The 11,242-nt window shown below is 54.5% G+C and overlaps 1 protein-coding gene across 2 annotated transcripts; it reads right to left on the bottom strand.

Moving 5' to 3' along the window:
• Positions 1–406: 406 nt before the first annotated feature.
• Positions 407–9,831, bottom strand: ITFG2 (integrin alpha FG-GAP repeat containing 2). 2 transcript variants are annotated; one of them, XM_004596337.3, is made up of 12 exons: positions 9,543–9,831; positions 7,974–8,069; positions 6,796–6,837; positions 6,413–6,587; positions 5,298–5,437; positions 4,738–4,886; positions 4,303–4,400; positions 4,054–4,107; positions 3,870–3,961; positions 2,436–2,553; positions 915–1,088; positions 407–835 (listed from the first exon to the last, which is right to left on the bottom strand). In XM_004596337.3, exons 1-12 carry the CDS (start codon positions 9,636–9,638, stop codon positions 732–734), a joined length of 1,338 nt encoding a protein of 445 aa, XP_004596394.2. In that variant the 5' UTR covers positions 9,639–9,831; the 3' UTR covers positions 407–731. The 2 variants fall into 2 exon arrangements, with proteins under 2 accessions (XP_004596394.2, XP_058511967.1); XM_058655984.1 differs by lacking the exon at positions 9,543–9,831 and adding an exon at positions 9,392–9,439.
• Positions 9,832–11,242: the final 1,411 nt, after the last annotated feature.

Here is an 11,242-nt window from a genome sequence, read left to right as displayed (position 1 = left end):
CCAAGCGCCAGGAACTCCCTCCAGATCGCCCAGGTGGGTGAAGAGAACCAAGCACATGAGCCGTGACCTGCTTCCCTCAGGTGTGCATTAGCAGGAAGCTGGCTTTAGCAGCACAGCAGGACTTCCCCTTAGGATGTAGTTATCTCAGGCAACACCTGCAGCCCTGTGCCAAGCACCTGCTCTATAAACTTATCTTAATTCCCTTCTCCATGGAGTTTTTGAAGAACCCTCCTATTTTACGCGGCATTTACCACACACATCACACAGAGCTATAAAGAACACTCATCTACACTGCGAATACATGCTCTGACATTTTCAATTTTATTTCAGCAATTTTAAAATGCTGGCCATAAGCCTCCAAAGGTTTGCACTCTACAACCTGAAAGGGGAAAACAAAACAAAACAAAAAAACAATTAAGGGCGCTGAGAATCAAGAACAGAAAAAACATGAATGGCCTAAGACAAACTTCTGATTGTGGTGTGGAACACAAACCCGCATCTTGGAGCCCATGACATGAGGAATGTGGTGGGACCAGAAAGCACAGATGTGGCCACATCCATAGTTGGAGGCAAAATGGGGTCGGGGTGCCAGGAGCACAAGACTGGACTGCGAAACGGCCTGCACTTCCCCGGCGCAAGGCAGACAGCCTGAGGTCGTTACTGATGGTGATGATCCACCTGCAGCTGTGCTGTGCAAGATGGAGCCTTCAGCAGCGAAGCAGGAAGGCGCCCTAGGTGGGGTCCTGGAGGCTGGAGGGCTCAGGCTGCAGTGGCTGGTCGGGGTGGTAGAGGGTCTGCTGCAGTAGGGCGCGAGTAGCAGGAAGGTCGTCGGGATCTGAGGGCCACAATGGGGCTGTTCAGAGGTCCTGAAGCCACTGGGTGCCCAGGCTGCTGGCAACTCCCCCTGGACTCACCGGTGCCCAGCTCCTGAAGCAAGTCGCGGAACTCTGGCTCTGCCTCCAGCAGCTTCAGCAGGTTGGTGGATTCCATCCGCTCCAGCTGTACCTCCCAGTACACATAGATCTTCTGGTTGAAGGTCACGTACACCAGGCAGGGGCTGTTGCGGCCCTCTTTGCAAGCATACAGGCCTGGGAGGGATGGGCAGTGAGACCAAGGGCCACACGTTTCAGCTGCCTGTGAGCACGGGGCACAGAGAACCAACACGGCCCTCCCGGGGAGGGCAAAGAAAAGCTGCAGTGTCTGCTGGGGACTCAGGAGACTTCCCAATTGAGCTACCTTCCCTAAAGGTGCTGTGAGCCCATCCTCCCATCCGAGTGACACTGCCAAGTTTACGTAGACTTTAATCCTTCAGGTCACAGCAGCACTTCCTCTGAGTGCTGCCCAGATGTGGCCTGTGTTTTCATTACTGAACACACCCCTAGTCCCCCGGGTCCCCGGGGGCACAAAAAGGAATGTTCCAGGGCACTGTCCTTTACAGTGGTCTGGCAGGATCAGGTGGAAAGGAATTTTGATACATCTTCGTTTTCACACATCCCAACTGGATGGCAGGAGTTCATGTCATTCTTTATAAACACTCAAAGATGGACATTTCACTGTCCTCTTTTTGTTTTTTAAAATACCAATCATATTTTAAATGTCAGTATTTGAAATATTTTTAACTACCAACATTTTATTTTTAAATGCTATCATCATCTGCTCTAACGGTAGAGCAAGTCGGAAAGAAAGAATTTTCTCTTGGCTGGTTTACACCTAAATGCCTATGACAGGCAAGCTGAAGACAGAAGCCTCTGAAATTCCATCTGGGTCTCTCACACGGGTGGCAAGAGCCCGAGGACTTGGTCCTTTCCTGAAGCATTGGCAGGGACATGGATCAAAAGTGGACTATCAAGGATTCCAATCACTGACACTGTGCTATGGGATGCAGGCATCCTAAACAGCAGCTTAACCTGCTGTGCCACAACCTAGCCTGACCTCTCAAACTGCCAAGATGTGGCACAGCATGTTAAGCCACTGCTTACGATGCTGCCATCCTATATGAGTGCAGGTTCGAGTCCCAGCAGGTCCACTTCTGATCCAGCTCCCTGCTCATGTCCCTGGGGAAGCAGCGGAAGATGGCTCATGTACTTGGGCTCCTGCCGCCCATGTGGAAGGCTCAAAGGGAGTTCTGGTCTCCTGGCTTCAGCCTGCCCCAGCCCTGGCTATTGGCCATTTGGGGGTGAATCAGAAGATTTCAGACTGTCTCGCTCCCCTCTGGAATTCTGCCTTTTAAATAAATGAATAAAACTTTAGATAACAAAACAATCCCCCCAACTCCACTGTCAAGATGCCCATGTAGTACCAACTGCCACCGCTAGGGGGAGCTACAGAGGTCACTTGGGGATATACAGTCAGGAGAGCAGAAAACAAGGGGCAAAACTCCCTTATCTAAGGGGAAGCCTGGTTGGCAGTGGGGTGACTGGGGGGCCCGCTCCCACCTGCACAGAAAGCACGGATGTTCTCATCCACCTGGAAGCGAACCACAGTGCGGTTGTGATCAATGATGTATGTCTGTCCGTCCCAGGCGCATGCCACCACCTCCTCATGGCCATTGCCCTGAAAGCAGAGACAAGTGCACGCCCAAAGCTCACTGGGGCCTGTGAACTGGACTCCAGGGCCAACAGCCTACCTTCTCCAAGGACCAGGCCGACTGGGCTGCCAGAAGAGTCACCCTTCAGAAAGTGTGCCACAACCTGAGGCAGCAAGTGACACAATTCCCAACTTGATATTGACAAAAGTGAAGCTTTCAGAAACAAGGTGCCGGGCCTGGTGCGGTAACCAGTTCGTATCCCCCATTTCCCATCCAGCTCCCTGCTTGTGGCCTGGGAAAGCAGCAGAGGAACGGCCCAAAGCCTTGGGACCCTGCATCTCAGTGGGAGACCCAGAGGAAGCTCCTGGCTCCTGGTTTGGGATCTGATTAGCTCCGGCTGTTGCGGCTGCTTGGGGAGTGAACCAACAGATGTCTTTCTGTCTTTCCTCTCTGCAGATCTGCCTTTCCAATAACAATAAATAAAAAGGAAGGAAGGAAGTTGGTCCCTTGGGCTGGTGTTGTGGCACAGTGGGTAGGGCCGGTAGCCCCATTTCTGATGCAGCCCCCCGGTTCACGCGCCTGGGAGAGCAGAGTAGCTGGGCTCCTGCTTCCATGAGGGAGACCTGCTGGAGCTGCATGTAGCTGATTTTGCCTCGGCCATTGTGGCCACCTGGGGCATCAAACAGCAGATTTGCAATCTGTGTCTCTTTTCTCCCTAGCTCCAACTTTCAAATAAACAAGTCTTATAAGCAAACAAACCAAAACCTCTTGCCCGAGATCATTCAGCTAAGTTAAGGAATCAGGGCTCCAGGGGCCAGCGTGGTGGCACAGTAGGCTATCTCTGCCTGTGGTACCAGTACCCCATATGGGCACCGATTTGGGTTCCAATCCAGCTCCATGCTAATGACCTAGGAAAGTAGCAATAGATGACCCAAGTGCTTGAGTCCCTGCCACCCATGTGGGAAACCTGGATGAAGCTCCTGGCTGCTTCCGGTCTCCTCTGAACCATGAAGCATGTCCTTTGGCCATGTCAAGTGGGAAAGCAGTTGAGGATGGCCCAAAGCCATGGGACCCTGCACCCATGCGGGAGACCCAGACGAAGCTCCTGGCTCCTGGCTTCAGATCAGCTTAGCTCTGGCTGTTGTGGCCACTTAGGGAATGAACCAGCAGATGAAATATCTTTCATTGTCTCCTTTCTGTAAATCTGACTTTCTAACAAAAGTAAATAAAAAAGAAAGAAAAGGAAATGCAGATGAAGTTGGGATGGGAGGACGGTCTGATCTGGGTCCATCTCTCCAGGAGGTGGCATACACGCTGTGTCCCCTACCAGGGTGTCACTCACCGTGACGTCCAGCTTCTCCAGGGCGAACAGCTGGTGATCCACCTGCACCGACCACAGCAGCTTGTCCGCCTCCTCCATCAGCTTTAGCGTCCCTGCAGGGGAGAGGCAGGCCGGGATGGTGGGTGGGCCAGGCTCCTGCACACAGCCCTCAGAGGCAGCTCCTCCCCCAGCCAGCACTGCTCACCATCCAGAGTACAGAGAGCAAAGAGCCCGGAGCCACGGCTCTCTGGGTTGTGGCCTGTGGGGTTGGGGGATAGAATGAGCGTGGGAAGAGAACATGAAAGGGAGAATGAGACGATGGCCGTTCCCAGGGGACTATGGGGCAACAAATGAGCACAAGACCCTGGATCTCAGCATCCCTTCCCTACACACCCTCCCCCACGACCAGTGAAGCCGCCCCTCAGCTCCCTCAGTCACCCCACCCCACCTTCACCTTGTTTGATGTTGCCGATTAAGTGAGTGGAGACGTTCTTGTTGTGGATTCGGCCAGACGTCTGGTGCAGCACCACGTCCCGGGCAGCTGGTGTCTCCCTGGGCCAAGAGGGGGCGCAAGTAAGCCCAGTTCTAGGGCTAGGAGCCCCCTGGACTGATGACTTCCAGGAACTGAATCTGCTTAGGGGCCTAGTTCTGACCCCATCTGACCAGATAGCCGAGGGGTAAGGGTCAGGACTGCAGGCTGGGAGCTGGGACCTCTTTCAGATGCTACAGGTTCAAGTGGCAAAACCATCTTCCTTCATGGAGCAAAGGACCTTCAGTGGGGACCCGGATGAAGAAGCTGTGCTCCCTGCAGGCCCAGCTCCCTGCCACATGCCACTGGGGAGCAGCTCTTCCACATACCCCAGTACCACCCCAGGCCTGCACCCCTTACCTGCTGCCCTCCGTGGTTCCCTCGGAGGCAGGAGGGGGCTCGGCGTCCTGGTTCCAGGTGCATAGCAGGATGGCATAAGCACAGCCGGGCTGAGAAACCATCAGCTCTGGGACCCCCTGCGGCCCCAGGGTCACTGAGAGACTGTCCACCTGCACCAGGGCCAGGGAAGGGGGCCAGGGAGAGAGAAGAAGTTGGCACCCTGCAGAGGCAGCTTCAAGGGTGGCAGCAGGAGGGACTTGGGGTTACAGAGCATGGCTGGGGTCTCCTCTCCTCCTAGACCCCCTGGCCCCCACTCTGTGTGCTATGGTTGCGACCACACCAACCCAATCTTCACACTGCTCATGTCCGGCCCAACCTCCAGTCCCCCAACCTGCTACCAGCAGTCCCCTCTCCCCCAGACCCCCCACTGAGACCCTGACTGACAACCATCTCTTGGATTTGTCTCAACAGTGGCAACTTTGCCTTGTCCCCACCCTGGTCCTGGTCCCTGACCAAAGCCTCCTATGGGAGACCATCAACCCTGCTCCCGGCCTCTCTGGTCCCCAAGTCCAATCTCTCACCTGACCCTCTAGCATCCATTTCTTGAGAGATACCAGCTGCCCCGTCAGATGTTCGCCGCCCTCACTTGGCTCCTCCCAGCGAAAAGCACGCACCACGCGGTCCGTGTAACCCACCACCAGCTCGCAGCGCCCATCTCCGTCTTTGTGTGTTGGGGGGGGGGGCACAGGAGGGGTTGGCGGCCATGTCTCTGTTCACCAGCTTGAGTCCTATGAGTAGCTTGCTTACCCCCCAAACCCCCATCCTCCTCTGCCATTTTATATGAGCTGCAGTGAGACAGAGGGAGAGATGCATGGAGAGCACTCCCACCCTCCGGCCCATGCTGGGCTGAGGCTGAAGCCGGGAGCCCTGCCCAGGTCTCCCACCTGGACGGCAGGAAGCCACATCACGCTGAGTCCCCACCACTGCTGCCGCCCAGGATCGGCATTAGCAGGAAGTGAGAGTCAGGAGCTGGAGCTAGGACTCAAACTCAGGCACTCCAACATGGGAGGCAAGTGTCTCCACTGCCAGGCGCCATGCCCCTCTCGAGCCAGCATTAACTGCACACCCAACTGCCTCTCACTCCGTGGCTACTACCTGCCCCCGCCCCTCCACCTGACCCAAAGGCCTCCTGGCTTCTGCCCTGGGACTTCTCAGACACATCACTCAGGTGTCAGGCACCACCTCCAAGGACCAGTCCTGGATCGGTATGGTGCCCCCTCTCGCCTCTTCAGTTTTTTTTTTTTTTTTTTTGCCCAGTGTCACTGTCTCAGCAAGCTCAACCCAGATGACTAAATCCAACTCCAACCGCTCCCTGCTCTGTGACCCTTTTAGGCCTTTTCCGGGACTTATATGTCTCTGTTATGTTTATTAACATCAAATAATAGTATTTGATTGTCCTGCAAAATGTATTTAATGTTTCTTCTCTGTCTCTCTCTGGTAAGGCTGTGTCTGTTTTATTCTCCACCGTAATCCCAGTGCTCCTAGAGTAACAGTGGGCCCATAAGGGGTGCTCAGTAACTATTTCTATCAAATATCTAAAGGGTGGACTCTCCCTCTTGCCCCCATGTTCTGGAATTTTCTCTGGCACCCACAGACTCCTTCTCCCGCACTGGCCCCAGAGGGTGGCCACGCGCACCGATGTCGCTGACCAGCATGACCTTGGTGTTGGCGGGGATGTGCTGCTTGAAGACTGGACGCTGCTGTTCTTCTCCCGCGAGTGCCTCCCGGTGCCCAGGGGCCTCCAGGGCCTTGGCAGGGGTCAAGTCGAAGAGGTGAAACCAGCCTTCGGCGCTCACCGCCACCACGAAGTTCTGGGGCAGATGGAAGCGTGGGTGCATGGGGTTGGGGTGTCAGGGATGGGGGCAGAGTTTGGGCACAAGCCTAGGTAGGACTCAGATCACGGCAGGCGGCCGGGTGGTGGTGGTGCAGCCTTTGACTCTCGGTGGATTTCCACCAGGAGGCAGGGATCCAAGGCAGGCTGTGCAAGTCTACCAGGGCCGGGATCCCCTGGTTCCTCACCTTTCCTTTGTTGCACACATCTCCAACTGCAACGCTCGTCAGCTGCAAGAGAGGACAAAGCAAGGTCACAGGGCACCGAGGGAGACCTGCACTCCCTACCAGTGTGTTCACAGACACCATTCGCTGAAGTCTTGGGTCATGAGTTATACTAAAAAAAAAAAAAAAAAAAGACTAATCTGAGCCTGGCGCAGTAGCCTAGTGGCTAAAGTCCTTGCCTTGCACGCACCACAATCCCATATGGGGGACAGTTCTAATCCCGGTGGCCCAGCTTCCTATCCAGCTCCCTGCTTATGGCCTGGGAGAGCAGTCAAGGATGGCCCAAAGCCTTGGGACCCTGCATCCGAGTGGGAGACCTGGAAGAAGCTCCTGGTTTCAGATCGGCTCAGCTCTGGCCGTTGCGGACACTTGGGGAGTGAATCATCAGACGGAAGATCCTCTCTGCCTCTCCTCCTCTCTGTATATCTGACTTTCCAATAAAATAAATAAATAACTCTTAAATAAAAAAAAACCTAATTATTTTATCGATTTGAAGGGCAGAGTGACAGAGACAAGGAGAGACAGAGAGATCTTTCCTCAATTGGTTGACACTCCAAATGCGGTCAGGCTGAAGTTAGAAGACCAGAACTTCATCCAAGTCTCCCACGAGGGCGGCAGGACTTCAGCGCTTGGTCAGCACCTGTTCTCCTTCCTGCTGCGTTAGCATAAATGCTGCCTCGGAAGCAGAGTAGCCAGGGCTCTGGCCAGCACTCTGACGCGGGCTGCAGGTGTCCCAAACTGGCTTCACGTGCTGCACCGCAGTGCTAACCCTCTACAGTGGGTCTGTATGAACTGGATTCCTGTATGACGGCAGGATGAACACCCAACATAGGTAAGACAACCTGGGCTTAACACAAAGCAGGATCCCTAATTTAATACAGCCAGACTGCCAGAGTTCTGCATTTACTCAATGACTGCCCCCATTTCCTGGTGATACAAGAGTGGCAATCTTCCTCCATAAAGTGCCAAGGAGAACTCCACAACAGAAAAGCACCCAAGCCCTCCGGAGTGGGAGGCCAGGTGGAGGCCCAGCCGAGGACACAGCCCACAGGTTACCCTCCCGAGTGTGACCACCGGCGAGCGCCCATCGGGGAGCCGCCCGCCCTGACTTGGCCCAAGGCCCCGGGGTGGGGCGTACTCACCATGCCCTGGCAGGAGCAGGTGAGCCACGGCCGGCTGTCGTCCTTCTTGTACACTGACAGCTTTCCACTGGTGTCTCCCACGACCAGTTCATTCAGCTTGAGGTGGAGAGAGCAGATAGGGTGAGGATGAGGTCGTACCCGAGCACTGAAAGCTCTTCTCTGCCTGGGGGGGAAGTCACGAGAATGCAGCTTTTCTTTCCATAATTTTCATTAAAATTCTTTCCGCGGTGTGTGTGTGCAGAGGCGGGTGGAATGGGGTGGGAATGGGGGGCGTGGGGGGCATTTGGTGTAGAGGTTAAGCTCTTTGCATCCCATATATGGGAGCACCTAGGTTTCACTCCCGGGAGTCAACAGCACAGTAACAGCGCTTCAAACTGCTGTTAAACACAAGATCCCATCTGCTGCTTACAACAACCCTCACTCATTTGAACAGCCTACACACGGGGCAGGCACCGTCCTAAGTGAATACAGCAGTGAAAACAAAACAAAACAAAAGCACAGACTCCAAAGTTTTTACCCAAATAGAACTTACAGTAACAGAACTTACAACTCAAGAGGCAGGGGCTGGGGCAAGGCAGTATAATATACCAGGGTGGGTGCCTTAGGATCTCCTTAGCTCCCTTAGCCACCAAGTTTCTCAGGTACTCATTTCCTCACAACAAAACAGCAGAGTACTAGCATACAACACATTGGCATTCTCCTACAGACATCCAGTCATGGCCAGACATTTTTAATACCTAACAGTGTGTTTGCTAAGTAAATACAGTCACATGTTACCCAAAGTGTAGGAGTCACAGGGTGCACACATGAGGGGATACACCATATCGCCTGTGTGGGTAGTGGGCTGGACCACCCGGGTCTCTGAAGGCGACCCTGACGCCAGGCGAAGCGTGACCGTAGCTACTATACACGGATCGCATGGTAGCATGGCGGCAGGAATAAGGGCTGCACAGACAAGCCGATACACATGCATGACAGATCAGGGCTTGCTTTTTTGCCTGTTCCGTCCGTGGGCGCCTGGATACAGAACCCTCAGAAATGTGCGCCACGCACCGGTTCTACTCGCCTCGTTTCCAAAAGGCGAGGAAAGGAACGGGTGCTGAAGGGGAAAAAAGCAGACAGCCGGAGTCTGTTTCTGCGAGTCCACAAAGTGAGACACTCAGGTCGACTGGGGGCCAGGCGCTGAGGGAGATCCAGGAGACAGAGGACCCCAGCCGACCCCATAGCAGCGCACGCAGGAGGGGCAAGGGAGGACAGGCCAATTTTCGGCTGGAAAGAAACCCGAGGTTTTGAAACTAAAGGGACGCGTCCGCTGACGCAGAAGCCCTGGCGTCCTGGAAAACTTGGCCACCAGAGTCTGCCAGGCTCCTACTAAGAATCAGGAGGGGAGCTCAACGACCTATGCTCGGGTGAATCACCATGGTGACGACAGCGGCCATTCACGCCATCAAGCCTGTCAGCAGCCCCGCGCCGGCCTCCACGCGCATGCGCTCCGCCCCAGAGGCGGCCGGCCCCGCCCCACGCAGGCGCAGTTCAAAGCTGTGCCTCAGGCCGTGCGCGCGCACCTACCGCATCGTTATCCACGTCTCCGAGGCAGATAGCGTGGGGGAAGAGGCTCCCGCTGAAGTCCAGCGCCACGCGCTGCACGTAGCTCACCGACCTCATGGTGCTAACGAGGGCCGGGTGGTCGGGAGCTGCGTGCTCCCCGAGCCCCGCTCCCACCGCCGCTCGGCTGCAAGGCCACCCACACTGACGTCCCCGCCTTCCTCACTGAGCCGTGGGGAGGACGCGGGTCTTCCGAGCCTCGGGGCGGGCTTACTCCGGCAGCGAGGTGAGACTGACAGGGCCATGAGCCAATCGGCTTCTTCAGATGACTAGAACGCAGGGTTGGCTCAACCCTGACGCAACGCAAGTGTTCCTTGGCTCTCCAGGGCCTGACCTAATAACCTTGACTTGTTAGTTGCCTTGGTATGAAAAACTCCTGACCCTGGAAATCACTTTCATAACCCTCATGACTGCCAAGAATGTATTTTTGAAGCCTAACTACGCATTAGTTGTGGAAATACTGAATTACTACCAGCATATAAAATAATTAAAATAATTGAAGCCAAGTGACTCCTGGAAAGACTTTTTATCGGAAAGTCAGACATACAGAGAGTAGGAGAGACAGAGAGGAAGATCTTCCATCTGATGGGTCACTCCCCAAGCGGCCACAAAGGCTGGAACCGAGCCAATCCGAAGCCGGGAGCCTGAAGCTTCTTCCGGGTCTCCCACGCAGGTGCAGGGTCCCAAGGCTTTGGGCCGTCCTCTGCTGCTTTCCCAGGCCACAAGCAGGGAGTTGGATGGGACGCGGAGCTGCCGGGATTAGGACCGGCACCCATAAGGGACCCCGGGTGTGCAAGGCGAGGACCTTAACCACTATGCTATCGCGCCAGGCCCAGAAACTCATTTTTAGTGAATAGCAAGGTTTATCACTTGAACTAAAGGACGTCAGAAGGGTGGGACTGGAGGCAACTCTAAGAGATGGGATTGACATGTTGATTCCGTCCCTTTGTTCTTCCTCAAGGGGAAAATGTGCTCTTGGAAGGGTCAGGAATGGGGAGAAACAAGAATTTACATTTTACAAAAGTAACTTCACCAGGGACCAGAGATCCTGATTGCCTCAGCCAATCAGACTCCTCACAGTTGGACCTGGGGATGTTGGATCAGGGAGCAGCCATCCTGCTTTGTACCTACGAAGCCAATGGGAGGAGGCTGGGGGATCAGGGCCTTTTAGCTTGGAGGAGCATGGCAAATTTTGTTCTGGAACTCCCAGGGAGTCTGACAGCCACATTAAGGGAACAGGGAGCAATTTAGACAATCCTGGAGATCACAGATAAGCTTTGAAGCTGACATATGAGGCTAGTTCCTATTACTGCAGAATGGATGGTGGGTCCATTCAAAAATGCTAGGTTAGGGCGGGCATTTAGTTCAGACAGGACACCCACATCTCCTGTTCCAGGATTGCCATCCCAGCTCTGTTTGTCATTGCAGCTTCCTGTTGCTGTGACCCCTGGGAGGCATCAGACTGCTCAGGTAGCTGGATCCCTGCCTTGCCTCTTGGAGACCCAGATGGAGTTCTGGGCTCCTGATTTTAGCCTGGTCCTGGCCCTGCTGTTGTGGGAATTTGGGGAGTAAGTCAGCAGTTGGAAGATCTGTTTGCCTCTGTGCCTTTCAAATTTATCAAGTGAGAAGTACATAAACATAAACTTTTTTTAAGAAAGAGGCAT

This window comes from Ochotona princeps, chromosome 27 (genome assembly GCF_030435755.1).
Source record: "Ochotona princeps isolate mOchPri1 chromosome 27, mOchPri1.hap1, whole genome shotgun sequence".
Classification (NCBI taxonomy): Eukaryota; Metazoa; Chordata; class Mammalia; order Lagomorpha; family Ochotonidae; genus Ochotona; species Ochotona princeps.
The sequence above is the reverse complement of the archived record's forward strand: the minus strand, read 5'-3'. Positions and strand labels throughout refer to the sequence as shown.